This window comes from Phascolarctos cinereus, unplaced genomic scaffold (genome assembly GCF_003287225.1).
Source record: "Phascolarctos cinereus isolate Bilbo 61053 unplaced genomic scaffold, phaCin_HiC Scaffold_4;HRSCAF=312, whole genome shotgun sequence".
In the NCBI taxonomy this organism is placed as follows: Eukaryota; Metazoa; Chordata; class Mammalia; order Diprotodontia; family Phascolarctidae; genus Phascolarctos; species Phascolarctos cinereus.
The window spans coordinates 14859859-14878922 of NW_027555847.1; the positions used below are offsets into that span (position 1 = coordinate 14859859).

At 45.9% G+C, this 19064-nt stretch overlaps 1 protein-coding gene across 4 annotated transcripts in view; it reads left to right on the forward strand.

The window, feature by feature from the left end:
• Positions 1–19064, forward strand: part of OXSR1 (oxidative stress responsive kinase 1) — a 99656-nt gene that overhangs the window by 38196 nt on the left and 42396 nt on the right. For all 4 annotated transcript variants that reach the window (XM_078152070.1, XM_020970558.1, XM_078152071.1 and 1 more), the window contains exons 4-5: positions 6814–6955; positions 9074–9129. In XM_078152070.1, coding sequence (XP_078008196.1) covers positions 6814–6955; positions 9074–9129 — 198 coding nt within the window. The remainder of the gene's footprint in view (positions 1–6813; positions 6956–9073; positions 9130–19064) is intronic.

Consider the following 19064-nt stretch of genomic DNA (forward strand, 5'->3'; position numbering starts at 1 on the left):
GTGATCTCAGTCGCTCCCGTGGGTGCAGCTATCATCTCTGCAGATGATTCCCAGATCTGTGTTTCCCACGTTAGCCTCCCTGCTGAGGTTTCACACATTATCTGCTGCTCATTGGACATTTCAGGTTGGCTATCTAAGACATTTCTGACTCAGCATGTCTAAAACACATCTCCTTACCTTCCCCCCTTCTTCCCAACTTCCCCGTTACTGCCAGGGGCACCACCATCTACCCAGGCCCACCTCATCAGAGTCGTCCTTGACTCTCATTCTTCCTTAGCACATGTATCTGGTCAGATGTCACGCGTTGTTTCTTTTACCTTCGCAACATTTCTTGCACACACCGCCTTCTCTCCCACTCCAGTTCAGGACCTCCTCATCTCTTTCCTGGATATTTGCAGAAGCTTCTTGACTGCCCTTTCTCCTTACCTCTGCCTCTTGATACCTCTGGTTTCCTTCAAGACTCATCTCACATGCCACCTTCTGCAAAAGGTCTTCTTTCTGTCCATTGGAGCCTTCCCTCCGGTTGCATTTCTTTTCCATACATTATTTGTATGTACCTGTTCACATGTTATATGGAAACTCCTTGAGACCAGGGCCTGGTATTGTCTTCCTTTTATCCTTGACTCTTAGCACATTGCCTGGCACCTAAGTACTTAGCAAATGCCTGGTGATTGCTGGATCTTGACAAAATCTCCCACTAAAAGTTCTGACTCATTACCTCAGCCCAGTGTGACCTTGGGTTATCCTGAGCTCTGGCGGCTCCAGCCAAAGTGGGGTGGCACTGACTGCAGGGGTCAGCGTGAGGCCAGCCTGTGGCGGTCAGATATTCGTAGCTGCTTTGGCTGCAGTCACGTGGCTCTTTGGCCACAGTGCTTCTCCAGAACTATCTCCTAAGGCATAGAGGGGCCATAGCCTGCACCAGTGAAGGAAGTTCTCCAATCCAGGGAATGATTAAAGTTGATCAAGTCGAGTGTGCCTGTTGTTGTGAAATTGGGTGAAGGAAGCCAAGGATGGTTGGCCCAGAAAAGGCTTGGCAGCGAAGGGACATGATCACTCTGCTGGAGTCTCATTTTGCCTGGCTCCTGATTGTGAAAGTCGGGTCCGTTTGTGGGAGCTGTCGGAGGGCAGATTTTTCACTGAGCCCAGCCTTGCTCCTGACACTCTCAAGCTGTCTGCGCAGCTGGGCTCTTTCACCTCTGCCTCAGTTTCCTCGTCTCTCAAATGAGGATAATAGCCACTCCCCAGCGCTGGGAAACTGAAATGACATGATTACATATGTGCACATGCATGTGCCACCCAGAAACCTGACAGCTTGCTTTAAATGGCTGTCACTATTATTGTTGTCGCCGTGGAGAAGTGCCCTGGAGCCCTGGTTTCCGGGCCTGGCTCGGTGACTCTGGGCAATTCGGTTATCCCCCCAGTGCCCCTGATAGTTCTATGACACTCTTGGAGAAGAGGCGCTGGCCTGCCTCAGATCTCCGTCCAGGGAAGAGGAGAGGGATGGCAGCCTTTGGCGCTCCTGCTTCAGTAGGTGCGTGCTTTAGGGGGATGCGGAGGCTCTGAGCTTACAGTTCATTTTTTTCCTCCCCTGCCTCTTTAAATCTGAGAACGTGGGAAGTCGCCAGGAGTTCTGTATCACTGTTAGTGCGCATGCTATCTTAAAAGCAGTTTGGATCATGACTAGAACTTTATGATGACTTTCCCTCCTAATAGCTGTGCCTTCCCTTGATGGTAGTAAAACCCGATTCCAGAGGAAAGAGCATTGGCTGGAGGAGGAGCTTGGTTTAACTCATGGACTGTAACTTTTGATCAAATGGTGAACGACTTGATCTCTTGTGTGGGCCCTCCCTCCTTCTCCTCTCATAAAATGGGGGGCGGCATCTCCTTCCAGCACTTGTAACCTCAGGCTGTAATCTCCTTATCAACAGGCTTAACCCTTTTCCCTCTGTGTAAACTGACTGCCAGAGAAAGGAGATGCCATCCAGATGTTCCAAACTTGTTTTTATTACCAATGTGGAGTGAGGAAAAGACTGAAATGGGGCAGGGCCATTGGCAAAGGAAGGGCCGGTGATGAGGATGCTATGAGGAGGGCTGTGGATCACGACCTGTCAAGACTTGAAAGAATCAGATTTGATCTTCTTGTTCAGGCATGTCTGACTCTTCATGGCCCCATTTGGAGTTTTCTTGGCAGAGATAACTGGAGTGGTTTGCCATTTCCTTCTCCAGTTCATTTTACAGATGAGGAAACTGAGGCAAACAGGGTTAAATGACTTGCCCAGGGTCACCCAGCTAGAGAAAGTGTCTGAGGCCGGCTTTAAACTCAGGTCCTCCTGCCTCCTGCCTACTGTGCCTTCTAGCTGCCCTGGATTTGGTCTAGGGCAGATTTAAGATAAAACATGGTAGCTCCCTCAACTAGATATGAAGTTCTACTTCATACCAAAGACATGGTAGACTTGTAAATGATATTCTGGAGGACTGAGTTGACCAGGACAAAAGGTAGAGGTGTAGAACAAATGAAATTCAGCATTAAAAAGAAACCAACAGGTAAACAACCCTTGACCAGGCACACCCAGCAATAGAATGGGCTGCATTTGGACATAGTCAATTCTTTGTCATGGGAGGTATAAGCAGGCTGGATAAAAACTTAAAAAAAAAAATTCTAAGGCAATTGGGGTTAAGTGCCTTGTCCAGGGTCACACAGCTAGTAAGTGTCAAGTGGTTGGTCTGAGGTCGGATTTGAACTCAGGTCCTCCTGACTTAAGGGTTGGTGCTCTATTCACTGTACCACCTAACTGCCCCTTTTTTAAAAAAAATTTGCTTTGTTTTAATCAGCCCAAATCTGTGTTCTTACCTTCCTACTCTACCCCCATCTCCAATTGAGAACTTGAGAAAAACAAAACCTATCATCAGCATGTGTGGTCAGTCAAAACAAATTTCCACATTGGCCACGTCCAGAAAAAATCTGTCTCGTTCTGCATTCCCCTCTCTAGAAAGAGGTGGGCAGCGTGTATCTTGGTTGATCGTACACTGGATGAGAGTTCAGCACATTTCTGTGTTCCTCCAGTTCAAGATTTGTCGTCTTTTGGGATTTCTCTTTTTGAGCATGTTCTCCTGAGTGCACTTTCTGTATAACATTTCCACAGATCTTTATTAAGCCTCTGCTCTGGGCGAGGTTTATTAGCACTGGGAAGAATGAGAGTGTCTGCCCTCATGAATAAATAGTCTAGTGAGAGGTGAAACACATACCTAAATAATTACACGAGCTGTCAGTGACCCTAGGCTCCGAGGCGGAAGGATTTAGAACCGGCAGGGACCTTCGTCATCAAGGGCTGTGCTTAGGAGGGGACAGGCAGAGACAGAAGTCATCTGAAGAAAGTGACAGCATCACTTCTGCCTGGATTGTGGGGGAGGGGAAGAGGAAGAAAAGTTCTTTCAAAGAGATGGCCTCAGCATCTAGGCCTTGGAGGATGGAAGGGATTTCAGCAGGTGGAACCGCAGTGAGAATCCGTTCCAGATGCAGGGGAAGCCAGGACAGCCTCATTCAGTGGAGAGTGGTCCCAGCTGTCTGAAGCAAAGTGCAAGTAAAGAGAGTTTGGATGCAGACTTTTGGATTCAAGTTCTTGAATGCTAGAGCTGGATCATAGATTTAGGGCTGGAGGAGATCTCCCAGGTCAGCTAGACCAGCCCTCTGCTTTTATAGATGAGGACACTGGGGTGCAGAGGTGGGTGCCTCATGGGAGGTGCAGGTGGTGGGGATCCCCTGAAGGGAGGCATTTGGGCTTGTTTGTTAGGGAGATAACGCTGGCAGGGAGGGAGGGATGGTGGAGGCATTTGAGAGGAGAGAGGCAGGAGGCCTTGAAATGCTCAGTGCCTCCTCCTGGACACGGTGAGAATCTCAAAGGTGAGAGAATGTCTCGAAAGGGAAGGTGACGTGTAGCTGATGTTTGTGTCTAGCAATTGGTTATTTCCTCAAGGGACAGCCTCCCCTTAACTCATTTGATCTTCAGAATAACACCGAGTGAGGTTGGCATTGTCCGGTGGTGTTGTCTAGCTGGTAGTTGAAACCAAGACTAAAGCAGTTAGTGGCAGCACCCTGGAGTGAAAGGTAGGCTGGCCCTCAGGTGATTGGCTTCACTTCCGTCTGCTTCGCTTTCCTGCTCTGGAAATGGGATGTTTCTTCTTTTCTGCAAACATGTGGCTTGTCTGAGGTTCTACACTAGCAAGTGTTACAGTTGCTCCCAGAAGCCAGGTCTTCTAGACTTGGGCTCCCATTTAGAGGCATTCGTGGTGAGTGAGCGAGGATGAGTGTGTGTGACAGCGTGCATACCCCAGTGGAATGGGTCTGGTTTGCCCTTTTCCTTTCTAATCTGGCACAGCATGTGTTCACCCCTTATGTTCCTTCACCTACACCGTGCTGCCTCCCATACTCAGTGTTGAAAATCTCATCTGAAACCCTTGAGCGTTTAGATAAATATTGTGTTTGTCTTTATATCACTTCTTTGACAGCTTCTCAAAGGTCTGGCTTTTTTGGGGTAAGAGAGGAATCACCCTGGCGGTTCATTTTTTATTTCTGATCTGTAACCGTAAGGCTTATCATTTTTCCTGAAGTGAGACTGCATTCGGGGGATGAGAGGGGAGAGGAAAGCTAATGACAGAGCTCAGTGAGGGCCTGGCCAGGGCTGGATCTTAGCCACAAAAGGCACATTAGGAGTGTTGAGAGAATAAAGTCACTCCCAACGATTACAATTGTGGACGGAGAGACTTTGTTTAGTCCTTGGGCTCTGTGGGCAGTGGCCGTCTTTGGGGTCCACTCAGCTGGTTTTGTTCATGCACGTGTGACATCTTTCCCCGATAACTTCATGACTTTTCTACTTAGGCATTTGGAGCAGTAGCATTGTGCTGTTCAGCCTGTGTTGTGCTTACTAATGGAACATTGACCGTCGCTCATCAGGTGTGCATTTACGGTGACTCTTAAGACTCATGAGCAGACGTTTCTACTTTAAAAAGGCCACCTTGACGTTGGCCCAGTGGTCTGCTTTTTATGAGTGGGCATCTGGTTTTGCAAATATGCCCTTCCCTGAGGAGCTAGAATTTCCCATCTGAGAAGTCCCGCTTTCTCTGGCAGTTGGACAAGATGACTTTAAGGGCCTTTGCCAAATGCAGTTCTGTGTTTGGGATTGCCACTTGTCCTCTCTGTGACTTCACTCAAGTCACTTTGCTTTTCTGGGCTCTAGTCCTCCCCTCTAAGATGGGGAGACTGGATTATATGGCTTCCAAGGTCCTCTCCAGCTCCAGATTTACAGTCCTAGGGAATTACTGCAAGATTTGCTTTTGTTTCCTTAAAGAAAAACCTGCCTGCTTTTCAGTTTTATTCCATTACTGCTCTCCCCAACCACCCTACCCCCCACTCTTCTGTGACCCTTTTGGAGGTTAGAGATGCTTCTAAAACTTTAAATTCTTTTTGTTTGTTTTTTGTTTTTTTTAGGGCAGGAATGGTTTTATTTTTTCTTTGTAAGCCCATTGTCTAGTACAATGTCTGATACTTGGTAGGTGCTTAATAAAAGCTCATTGGATCAAATGTTGGCTCCATCACTGCCCCCTAGGGAAGCTTAGAGTAGGAAAAGATCTTACAGGACAACTTGTCCGTGTCTCATTTTACAGAGAAGGACACTGAGGGCCTAAATAGTGATTTGTCTGAGATCATGATCTGTGAATGAGAAAGACCTGGGTAAGACTTGAAATTCTTGGAGTCTTTTGCAGATGGAGCTTTTGTTTGACCCATTGCTTTGCTCTGACCCAGTCAGTGTTCCTTGGTGGTTGTTCTTTTCCTGCGTCAGTCCTTAAAACAGCGAGATGTCAGTCGTTTTTCAGTCACGTCTGACGCCTCATGACCCTATTTGGGGTTTTCTTGGCAAAGATGTGGAGTGGTTTGCCATTTCCTTCTCTAGCTCATTTTACAGATGAGGAAACTGAAGCAACATTCCCCCCCCCACCAAAAAAAAGGGTGAAATGACTTGCCCGGGGTCACACAGCTAGTAGGTGTCTGAGGCCAGATCTGAACTCAGGAGGATGAGTTTTTCTGCCTCCAGGCCCAGCACTCTAGGCACTATGGCGCCACCCAGTGGCCCCTAGAACAATGATTCCTCCTACAAAGCCAGCCTACAAGGGGGACTTTGATTTGGGGTGCTGTTAGCAGAGAGCTGTAGGGAGTCTTTAAGGTGAAGTCTTTTTGAGGGCTGGATTCTTGTCTCTGGACATCACTGGTACAGCCATATCTCTGGGAAAAGCTTAGATCCAGGTTCACTTGTATGTATGCCTCATAGGTTCATACTTCTCAGGGATTGTTTTGTAACTAATCTCTACATACACAACAAAACATAATGTGAAACGTCACTGAACATTGTGAGTCTTAGAGCATTTTTACCTAATTAGACATTCTCAAATGTAAATGGTCAGCCCTCTCTCCTGAGCTCTAGTCCCACCTTCCTGGCTTTTGGATAGCCCAGATTGGGTGTCCTGTAGACATTTCAGATTCCAAACAAAAGTCATTATTTTCCTCCCAAACCCTCCCCTCTCCCCCACTTTCCTGGAGGAGAGCCATTTTCATATTTGCCTTCTGCGGTGGATTTCATTTGAAAGCAAATTACTGATTTGGAGTGTCTGTACTTCCTTCTGTCATGGTCTCCTAACTCCTCAGGAATTGAATTTGAAAAGTAAAGTAAAAATGATTTCAGTATGTCTTGACTGCAGATAGCTCTGCATTGTGCCAGTAACAGTGTTGGAAGCTAATGGTGACATGTCTTCTGTCTTTAGGGTCTGTTCTGGATATTATTAAGCACATTGTTGCCAAGGGGGAACACAAAAGTGGAGTCCTGGATGAGGCCTGCATTGCCACGATTCTCAAAGAGGTTCTGGAGGGCCTGGAGTATCTGCATAAAAATGGACAAATCCACCGGTAATGTAAAAGAGAAGGGGAAGGCAGCTTCCTGTCCTTCCTCTTCTGTGACCCCCAACGATGTCTCAACCAACATATTTCCAAACTTGCTGTATCACCCCACTGCCAGGGTTGGCCTTCTCCCCTGAGGCCATCCCTCTGCCCTCTAGTGGACAACAGCAGGTCTCTCCAGTCAGGGTTGGGGGCAGGAGGGAGGGTCCCGTCTTCCCTTCCTTTTTCACCTCTCTTTGCTTACATCTCCTACCCCCTTTTCCCTTATCCCTCTTCTCCTCCTTCCTCACTACTTTCTTCCCCTTCCTCACACCTCTCCTCCCATTTTAAACTTTTGTGGGCCAAAGATTAGCCACCTAAAAAACCTTTCTCTCATTTGTTAAATTGTTTGAATAGACCTAGCTGACCTCTAGGGTGGTGTTTTACCTAGTTGTAGTTTCTGGGGCCAGTGAAGAATGTTAGGTGTGGTCTACCTGTAATCAGTGCTCAGGAACAGAAATAACAGGAAGGAGATTTCCAGCATACACTAGTGAAAGATTAGGGTTAAAGCTAACCCCTTCCTGGGCTGAGCTTCTCCATCCTTTAGTTATCACAAAGCCATCATAATTGTCATTTAATGAGCGAAGTCCTTGGTTTAGAATATGAAGCCGTCTGTATGTATATTCATTCAAAGTTGAAATTCTGGTGAAGCCGGCCCCTGCTCCTGAATTCCCAAGACCGTTTGCTTATTGTTTTGTACCTGCCCTCCTCTCCCTGTACCACAGAAGTGCTGTGAACCTTCATTGAACGTAGGCAGTCTTGGAGTATTTCTACTTAATTGGATGTTCTCAGCTAGAAGTCGTCAGCCCCTCTCCTGAGTGCTAGCCCTGCGCGCCTGGCTTTTGGATCGCTCAGCCTCGGATTTATTGTTTTTCCTCCCAACTCTTCTATCACTGTCAAGGCCATGCCCAGCCCCCAGTCACCGAGGCTCACAGCCTCGCTTCCATCTGTGACTCCTCACTCATACTCTTCTTCCTCCTCCCCACTTCCCGGTTTCCTGGGCCTCCTTCAGGTCCCAGCTCAAATCCCAACTTCTGCAAGAAACCCAGGCCTTCCCTCCACTGATTAGCTCAAATGCGTCCTGTTTATGTCTTGAGTTTGACCATAATTGTTAACATGCTGTCTTCCCCTTTAGACCCTGAGCTCTTGAGATCAGGGACTGGACTTTTTTTAACCTTTCTTTGTGTCCCCCATGCTTAGAAAAGAAGGGAACAAGCATTTATTAGATGCTTACTGTGTGCCAAGCACTTCACGGTATGATTACATTTGATCCTCGCACCAACCCTGGGAAGCAGGGACTGTTGTTATCCCCATTTTACAGTTGAAGAAACTGAGGCAAAGAGAAGGTTAAGTGACTTACCCCACGTCACACAGCTAGTTTGTGTCTGAGGCAGGATTTGCACTCAGGTCTTCCTGACTCTACGCCCCGGGCACTATCCACTGTACCACCTTAACTGCCAGTGCCTGGCACATAGTGGCTGCTTGAGAAAGGCCTGCTGACTTGACTGAGCTTAACTCACCCCGCCAATCCAGGTTGTTGTCCAGGCTGTTTGTTTTTTGCTCGCCCTGTCGCACTCACGTGGGCACTCCCTCTCGCCTGGATAGTTTCAGTGGCCTTCTCCTTGTTCTCCGTGCTTCCCCTCTCTCCCCACTCCATCCAGCCTCCACTTAGCTGCCAGAGTGATGTCCTCAAGCGTGGGTCTGACCGTGTCTCGTACCCCTCCCACTCTCATCCCCCTCAGTAAACTCCTCTGGCTCCTCGTCACCTACAGAAGCCAGCCGGAAGTCTTCTGCTTGGCACGGAAAGCCTTTGCCAGCCTGATCCCGTCCTCCCTTTCCTTTCTCCTGCACACTCTGAGGTCCAGCCACACTGGCCTCCATTTGCCTTATCCTACAAATGTGACTGAACACCAAGTTTTCCATTTTTTTCGCCCTTCTGTCTTTGTACAAAAAATCCCCTTGAGTTCTTCAGGGTAGAAATCACATGGGTCATTTAAAATACGGAATAATCTGAAAGAGCCGGATTATTTGGGGGGCGGTGTTTTGAGTGGGGCATACAGCATTTATTTGTATTGTTTATTCATCTAGGGACGTCAAAGCTGGAAATATTCTTCTGGGTGAAGATGGCTCGGTGCAGATTGCAGGTAATGTATCATCCTCCCTCTTGGAAAGAAGCTGAAGCTAGAATGCTTAGTGTTTGTGACCCAGTATTTTGCCTGGGTGCTAACAAAGCTGCTTTTCATTATGGTGCCATTGCTCTTTGGATTGGGGTTCAGGTACTGGGAAAACGGAAGTGGGCTTGGCCTCCTGGTTCCTATGGGTTTCCATGTTTGTGGGGGGTCAGTTTTGTGTCTCATGGCACTTTCGTCTTTTCACATCCTCTTGCCTGTGTCACATGGAAGTTTGGGAAGAGTGGATGTATATCCTGCGGTTCTCTGGGCAGCACAGTGCAGTGATCGGAGGCAGGACCCTGGGCCTCACGTCCTGGATCTTATCCTCCGCTTGGGTTGCTGTGGGCATGGTCTCCTCTCCTGTCTGTCTGTGTCTTAGTTTCCTTTTGTCTGAGATGTGAGGAGTAATTCTGATTGTTGTGTAGCGAATACCCGCTAGACCTGAAGGCCCTAAATGAATGGGAGGCAATTTTGCTGCTGTTCCTTTATCGCTTAGGAAAGTGTTCAAGCAGGGACTCCTGGCATGATGGTAAATTAGATACTTCTGAATCTGAATCTAAACAGAGATGTGGAAAGCCATAGGAAGTTCCTGCCACCACCACCTACCTGGGAGGACAAAACTGGAATTAGATACAGTCTCATTTTTTAGCTTTATAAAAAGAGATCATTTACCCGACACTTGAGTGAGGTGAAAGACAGCCAGCTGGGTGATCACCGTGGGTGCTTTCCACTATGGCGGAAACAGAACCGAATGGAAGAGAGATGCCCTTAGAGATGACAAGGTCTTCCAGGTGTTAATAATATATGATATGATAATAGTAATAACCAAAGCTGGCATTTATGTAGTGCTTTATAAATATTTTATTTTCTGCCTTTGAGAACCGTTTGAGAAGGCTTCGGCAAACTGCCAGTGAGTCCATGCCACAAAAAAGTTTTAAGAAACCTTGCAGTGCAGGGAGGACCCAGAATTAGGACCAGAGGCAACTGCTGGCACCATCCTTGCCACCATGTTGTAGGAGGAAGGATGTGCTGTGAATTAAGGCCTTTTAACATAACAAAACAGCTGGTGGTGTTCTGCTGGGGCAACGTCTGACAGACTCGCTTTAGCAGCAAGGTCTAAATTTGTGCTTTGTGGTTAAAAATCCTCTCCACTATTGCAGTGGTGCGCTCATCACATTGATTTCTGGCTTTGAATCTTGGCTCAAGGAGAATTGCAAACCCTGAATTGGCTAATGACAAACTGCTTCATCTCATCAACGCTTACATTTCATCTTCCTCTGTGAGCAGAGGTAGCTGAGGCGTCTCCTGAGCAGTGGACTTTACCGGGGCCGTTGGGTCAGTAAAATTGGATGGACAAGGGTGACCGTGAGACTCTTGAATGTTCAGTCTAGAATTCCTCTTGGAGTAGAATGTTGCCTGCAGACACTGCTGGGTGTTTTGAGGTTCTCCGTGGGCCCTCTTTGATGATACTGATGACCCCCATTTGTAATGCACTTTGCCTTCTGAGGTAAGGATTTCTAGGATTGTTACTTTGTTATTCCCATCTTGCCGCTGAGGAAGCTGAGGCTCTGAGAGGGTTAGGTGTGTCTGAGCTGAGAGTCTGTGCTCAGTTTGCGACTGTAGGTCTAACTCCCCGGAGGCAGAGGAGGTGACCTCTCATTCTTTGTAAGTCTTGGGTTTGAAACCCTCTGGCTGATTGCCCCCATTTTGGATTGAGGAGCCTGAGTCCCCCATGAAGTGATTCAATGAGTAGTAACATGATAAGGGTGGCAGAGACAGGATGAGACCCTAGGGCAGAGGGACAGGGATACTGCATTTGTACCTACAGGAGCCACATGGCTTCATTTCCCACTGCCTCTGAGCTTGGACAGTCAGACCTCCACAGGACTGCCTCTGGGTGCTCGTCTGTAAAATGAAGGGCTTGGATCTGTGGACGAGATCTTGACATCTCCAGGTCAGTAGAGCTGGGGCTGTCTGCCAGCCTGGTGCTCTTCCCACCATGCCAGGTCATTGCCCTAAAGAGTTCCCTGAAGCACTTGTTTGATTTCTAGTAAACCCACAGTAGATTCCACTCCATCTGCTGAGTTCTTTTTATCAAGCTTGTTATCTTTTTTTTTTCTGCCTTCTCCTCTTGGCTGCTTTTCCAGACAGCCCTGCCGTGCAGCCTTTTACATGTTTACACGGACTGTAATCTTGCATAGGTCTTCTTTAGGGGAGTCAGCTTGATGCCCTAATTAGAAGGAAGTTTAGAATGCAAAATACACAATCTGGTGTAATCCCATCTGGCACTTTCTTGAGTGAGTGGGTGACATTCTGATTAGTGGCCTTATCCAGGAGCAGACCAAACACCTATGATTTCATTGGCATTCTGTTCAACTCTGTGTCCACTTAGTCATGCTCCCATCTGACAGAGTGTAAGCTTCTCAAGGGCTTTGTAATCTTTGTGATCCCAGGACCTCATACAGTGCCTGTACATCGGAGGCTGTTACTATTCAGTGCTTGTGGGTTGATTGACTGTTCACTCCACAAGGATTTTTAAGCACCTAGTAGGTGCCTGACGCTGTATTCAACCTGAGATATACAGAGATGAAATAAAAACTAGTTCCTGCCTTCAGGGAGCTTATGTTCTGTTGGGGTAGTGGAGGGACTGGAAACATACAAATGCATAGAATCCTTGGCAAGCTTAGCAGCTTGTAAAGTACCTTCTCAGGTACATTGAAGTTCAGTGTTTTTCCCAACGTCAACGTAGCTACTCAGTGTCTGGAGAGACATTTGAACCTCAGCCTTTCTGACTGCAAACACAGCTCTTTTTCCACAAGGCCATATTGCCTGTCAGGTAGATCATTGAGGAAATGGATAATTTTTGTTTTGGTTTGGTTTTTTTGGTGAGGTGGTCGGGGTTAAGTGACTTGCCCAGGGTCACATAGCTAGTAAGTGTCAAGTGTCTGAGGCCAGACTTGAACTTTGGTCCTCCTGACTCCAAGGCCAGAGCTCTATCCACTGTGCCACCTAGCTGCCCCAACTTTGTTTTGTTTTGTTTTGTTTGTTTGGTATTTTTTTTGGAAATGGGTAATTTTAAAAGGAAGTGGGTCACTCATGCAGTACCCATGACAGTTTGAGTGCTCCCTTTGTTCTGTTCTAGTGTACACAGATCTTAAGGGGGTATTTGATTGTACTGGGTGGAACGTCTGTGAGTCATCCATAGAAGAGCGTGGAGGAAGACCATTCAGGAGAAAAAGTAGGAATGGGTTGTGGTCTGTGCTGAAGAAGGTGCCCAGAAAACTCCCAGATGTGATTGGGAAAGACTTAGCCAAATAAATAAAAACAGAGCACAACACAGATAAAGTCAATTTGTGGTTTTCTGAGTCTACACGTAGTCCACAAGGATCCATTTTTCTGGATTTTGTCACTGCTGGTCTACATCAATGATAGGGCAGACCCATGAGAGTGTTAGCTAGCCAAACTTGAGGGGGAGGTAGGAGGAGCTGCTGCCCAGTGCAGGCAATGAGAAGGCGTGTTGTCTTCAGGGAATTAAAAATAGTAAACATGTTCTAATTCAGAGAACTCCCAGTTATGCAGATGGTTCCCAACTCACATGGCTCCAGCAGATTCATCTTGAGAGTAAGTTTGTACCAGTTTGGCCTTGTTCGAGCCGCAGTTCAGGTTTCCAGCTGCTGTGGTACAACATTCCTGCATTTGAAGAGTAGATTAGAAATAGTGATTGTCAAGATGTAGAAGCAGGACCGAAGTCACTTCAGTTCTGGCCTTTGGAATCTTTATTTGTGTTTAGAGTTTAAAACAGAGGAACCCAGAGTGAGTGGCAAGAGGGAACCTTTTGGTTTGCCAAGTGCAAATGGTGCATCCTACTTCAGTTCTTATTTTACTGAGTTTAAGTAATATCTTCAAATTTGAAATTTCTGATTTTTTAAATTGTTAATTGTTTTAAAACTAAAGAAATTAAGAAAATAAAACATTGAATTGCTCAGTGTCAGGAGGAAGCTGAGACCCTTTGAGATCCCGACCCCAAGGATCTATCATCAGATGGAAGGGAATCAGGAAGGAAGTGATAAGGAAAATGGAGGGGGTGGGGGGGGGCACTGAAAGTGCTTAAGATTTCAGGAAGTGGGAAACTCAAAGACCTTGAAGATAAACAGAAAAAATCAAAAGGAAAAACAGTAACAGCAGAAGGAAATATGGCCTCCAGATGTAGTAAGAGACCTCGGGCATCTACGAATCAATACTGTAGAATAAAGGAATGATCAGGAATTCGAGGAGAACATGGAACCACGACACAACTGTTCCTGAGTGATTTAAAAGAGGAATGAGAAGCATGAGAGCAGCCCTTACGGCCTGCACAGCAAACACAGTGAACAGAACAGAACAACATGAATCTGCAGCAGCCTCCCCAAAAGAAACAAAGAGAGAACAACAGACTGAAAATGCAAACACACAGAAATGAAGGACAGCCCTGAAAAGGAGAGGCGAAAACAAGATCATTAAAAGAAAATCTATTCACAATGCAGCAAACCCTCAAAGACAATCTAAGGATTGCAGGGCTCCTAGGAGAACCTGATAGGACAAAAAACCTAAACACCATAATGAAAGGAATAATACAAGAGAATGCCCAGACCCTCTGAACACGGCAAACGAAATTCTAATGGAAAGAATTCACAGATCACCTCGAGAAAAAAAACCCAAGGCTGCAAACTCCAAGACAAACAGTGGTTAAATTTAACAGCTCAGTTCTGAAACAAGAAGTTCTGCAAGCCATGAGGAGAAAGACCTTTAAATACCAAGGAAAGGATATTAGAATAATGTAGGACGATTTCACAACCACTAGAAAACGTAGGGGGGGAATGGAATCATGTGTTCTGAAGAGCCCGGGAGCTCAAGATGCAGCCCCGGGTGACCTGTCCTGCAAATGTGAGCTGAGCCATATAGGACAAAAGATGGACATTGAGTAATAGAGAGTCTGAAACATTTTTAGAAAGGAAATTTGAACTAAAGAGATTGTTTGCCCCTTGAACACCCCAAAAAACAGAAATGCAGAAGAGTGAATAAATACAGCAGGCAAGGACAGGAAAAGCAGCAGAAGGACAGCAGGGAGACCAGGAAGAGGCTTCTTTCTAAATGGGCACAAGGCAGAAATCTGGGCCTGGGGCACGTGGACAGAGCCTGGAGACACCCTGCCTGCAGGTGAATCTGCCTTTCTTTTGTGGGACAACTTGCAGCCTGGGGGAGGAGAGGAGTGAGTGATGCAACCGGACCCAAGCAAGGCTAGCAATGAGGGGAAGGTGCCCTCTGGTCACAGAGAGCGAAGGACCTGTAGGGGAGCTGGTGAGGAGGGGGAAGAGGGGAAGAGTGAAAGGTGGAGGGGTGACAGGGAGTTCCACTGAAGAATGCTTCTGTGGGTGAAGGGAGATAAGGATCTAAGTGGTGCTGGGAAAGTCTGCTTGTCCTGGGAAGGGGAGAGTTGGAACCCCCGGGGGCAACTGGAGGAGTGGGAGAGCATGGGCACAGGGGGGAGATTTCCAGGCAAATGTAGACAAAAACATGGACAAGAGAGGCATAGATTAGTGATGGGCTGCATAATCAAAGACCTGGTGGAAGCGGGGCCCTGCCACGGGGTCAGTGTCTCCTCTGACCCCTGCAGTAATTGGCATTGTTCTGGAAGTGAGAAACAATGGAAGAGGGGACTCCATGGGGCAAGGCCTATAAGCAGTGGCAGAAAGTGCCCAGAGGGGAGAGCCTAGAAAACATAATTGGGGGTGTCACGAAGCAGAAAATGAGGGTTTAGCATTAGTGGAAAGAGAAGATGGGTAGTAAAGAGGGAGAGAGAAATCCTTTTTGGGAAGGGGAACAAAAAACCATGAAATGTAAAAGCTAATAATCAGGACTAGCTGAAGGGGAGGAGAGGAAGGGGGATTATTAAATGAGGAGAGGGGAATCAGGAGTGAGGGAACAGAGCCAGGAGGAACAGGGCCACCTTAAAGAAAGATTAAAGTGAAATAACTGTTGAACATAATACTGTGTTTATAGCAGAAAAGGAAACTGGAAGCTGGAAAACTTCTGCATAGGTGGCATTAATGCTTCTAGGATCAGAAGGGAAGTGGTTGTGGGAAAAAAAAATCTTTGTTGTCCAATTTCTCTGATAAGGTTTTGGTATCCCAGATAGACTAAATACTTAATCTGTAGATAACACATGTGTGCACATATGTGTACTCATATGTGTGTATATATTCACTAATAGCCATTCCCCAATAGATAAATGGTCAAAGGATATGAACAGTTATCAAAAGAATTGCAGAGTATTCACAACCACATGAAAAAATGTTCCACATTATTAATAGGAGAAATGCAACTCAAAACAACCCTGAAGGTTCACCTCACACCCTGTACATTACCAAAAAGTGGCTTCAGTGGAAACACAGGCACACTGATACATTGTTGGTGGAGCTGTGAAATGGTACAACCACTTTGCAAAGCAGTGTGGAGTTATGCAAATAAAATGACTAAAAAGTCCATACCCTTTGGACCACAAACTATTACTGGGCTTAGAACCCAAGGAAGCCACTGATAAGAAAAAAAGTCCCCACATAGTCTGTAATATTTATGGTAGCATATTGTTGAGATGTGAGGAATTGAAAACAAAGAGGAGGTCCATCAGTTTGGGATCGGCTGCACCAGCTGTGGTATATGAATGTGATGGAATGTTACTGTGCTGTGAGAAATGATGCTTGTGATGAACACAGAGAAGCCTGGAGAGAGTTACAAGAATTGATGTGGAAGCAGAAAATGTCAACAGAAACTTACTTTAAAAGTTTTTTAAAAAATAAAAATACCTGTTGCTTCATGTGAAAGAAACTTTTCAAAGTTAAAATTAATTTTAAAAAAAAGTTCTTTGATCAGGTCTGAGCAAACAGATGGACAAATTTTGCTCTGTCTGTTCAACATGAATGTGAAGATTAATTTTGATGAAATTATTGGCAAATTTGTGGAAGTTAAGGCATGAAAACAAAAGCAGTCATGTTATTATAAACCAATATGTAGGTATAAGTTTTCCCCCTTTTTTCAAAAAATAAATTAATGGACTTAAAAGTATTAGTCAATTACTTTTTTCCTTTTTTGTGGAGTGAGATTTATTTTTAAAAATTTGGTGGTATTTTATATCTATGTACATATCTATGTACATAGATATGTACATATATACCCCCACATATGTGCACATGTATACATACACATACATGTGTATATGAAATGCAGTAAGACCATTCTGGCCTTATGGTCATGTATTTCATTTGATATTATTTTACTAAAATTAATTTTGTCATGTTGAAAAAAAATGATCCACTCCAGATCACCAGCACGCCACTTAAGCCATGGCTTTGCTTGGTAGTGGTTCAGATTTGCTCATGTTCCAAGTCTGTTCTTAGTTTTCACTTGCTTCATTGGATTACAAAGATGTGGGTAGTGAGAGAATTGATCTGGCCTAATTGTTTTGGGGTTTTTTGTTTTTGTTTTGTTTTTTTGCTAGGCAGTGGGGGTAAGTGACTTGCCCAGGGTCACACAGCTAGTAAATGTCAAGTGTCTGAGCTAGAATTTGAACTCAGGTCCTCCTGACTCCAGGGCCGGTGCTCTATCCACTGTGCCACCTAGCTGCCCCTTGGCCTAATTGTAAAGAATTCATAGTCTCCTTTCCTCTCCCTTGGTTACCACACTCCTCCCCCAACCCCAACAAACAAAACTACAAAACTACATTATAATTTGTACCGTGATAGCAAGAGACTGCAAGGCCTACTGGGTAGAGGAGTCTGGAAGGCCTTGACTTACATCCTTTCTCAGGCACATACTAGCTGGGTGAACCAGGGACCCTTCCCTTTCCTTAACCTTCCATGACCCCCAGAAAATTTGCAAAGACTGTGAAGTTACAGATGAGCAGTGTCTCTGCATTGATGGGAGATGTTTCCGTGTTGGGAGTTCCCCACACCATGCACATATATAGACATATGCATATCTACACACCTATATACATGTGCACATGACTGACCACCTGTTTATCGACCTGACCCCCAGCCCCTTCATTAAGTTCCCTTGTCCCCCCACTTGGTTCATGGCATGTCACCTCTCACCTGACCGATTGCAACGGCCTCCTAATTGGCCTCGTTACCTCAAGGCTCTCTCTGCTCCTTCCTCCACATGATGGCCAACATGGTTTTCCTTCAGTGCAGCTCAGACCTTGTCTCTTTGCCCCTTCTTGCTTCTAGGGTCCTGTGTGAATTCCTCTGTTTAGTTTTTAAAAGCCTTTACAACTTTCCGTCCCTCCACATGCTCCGTAGCCTCCTCGGACTCTGGCCTCCCTTGTGTCCGTGCCTTCACCCTAGCTGTGCCCCATGATTGGACGCATCCCTTTATTGCCTTAAGTAGCAGAACCATAGGCTCCCTCTCTTCTACAATCTGCTTGCATGCCTTTTCTGCATGAGACTCTCCCTGCTTTCCCCGGCTGCTAATGCCCTCCCTCGACCAGCCTCATCCCGTTATCTGGTATTTGTTTTGTGCTCATTGATGCACATGTCAGCTCCCCTCACGGCATGGAAGCTTCTCCAGAATGGGGGCTGCTTGGTCCTGTGTTTTTTGTCTCCCTGAGGCCTGTCATGGTGCCTCGCACCGAGGTGCATAATGAATGCTTTTGGGTTGGTTGGGATCTCCTCCCAGCATTGCAGGCGGATGACTCATCTGTTATGGGGGCTGCTGAGTGGTGAGGGAGCTGTGGGGGGGGGGGTCCTCAAAGTCTTGGTGCAGTTTGGAGGCTAGCTTATAAATATTATCGTATCTAACGTCACCATATGTTCATATAGCAGAGGATCCTCTACCAAGACATGTTGTCATTAAAAAGGCTGGAACTATTCCTCCACATCTGAGAGGAGATTTCCCAGAATGCTCTCTGATGGGCTGTGCCCCCTCCCTGGCCACCCTGTTGCTTTGCTGTGTCTTTCCTGCTCAGTAAGTTCATTTGTTGCTGTGACTTCATTCATTAAGCTTCCAGCCTTGTAGCATTGTAGGCTGTGTTCTCTGCACTAGGGATGGGCTTTCAGGGCCAAGCCAAGTCACTTAATCAAAGTCCATATAGTTCTTTTCACACCTTCTACTACCTGAGTTACTCAGCATTTCTCCTCTTCTGATGTTTATCCTTCAGTTTAGAGGCAGCTGAGGCACAGAGGACAGAGCTGGGCCTCATTCAAATCTGGCTTTAGACACTTAATAGATGTATGACCCTGGGCAAGTCACTTTACTACTGGCTGCCTCTGTTTTCTCAGCTGTGAAATGGGAATAAGAGTAGCACCTGTCCCCATGGTTCTTGTGAGGGTCAAATGAGAGAAAAATTATAAGCATGCAGTAGGTGCTTCCTTTCTAATCTCCACACACACACACACACACACACACACACACACACACACCCACACTGCTGCCCCCGGCCCCCCGAAAATACTTATGTTTCTCTTTCCAGGACACAAGCCTTTATGTCCATTGGCTACCTTTGTATCTTTTAAGTAATTTTTGGGCAAGGCATTTTATACCTTCTGAAAGTTACCATTTAGCTTTCTAGGTTTGTTGTATAGATAAAAATAGCAACCCAGAGTAAAAAGTTTTAGGAGTAGATTACCGTGCTAAGCTTAGTTATTTTTGACAGTGAGATGTTAAAACGTCATGGTACCATTAAATTTCTCAGTTAGTCATTTTTGTGTAGAAACATGTTACATGTTTTTGTGTTTTAGTCACGAAATGTTTGGACATGAGTTGTGGCTGAATAGCTTCCTTATTTGCACTAATTTTATGAGTATTTTTGTCCCTTAAATAGCTTGGATTTAGCCGACCTGTTATGGTGATTTAAAATAATTCAGCTTGTCAGA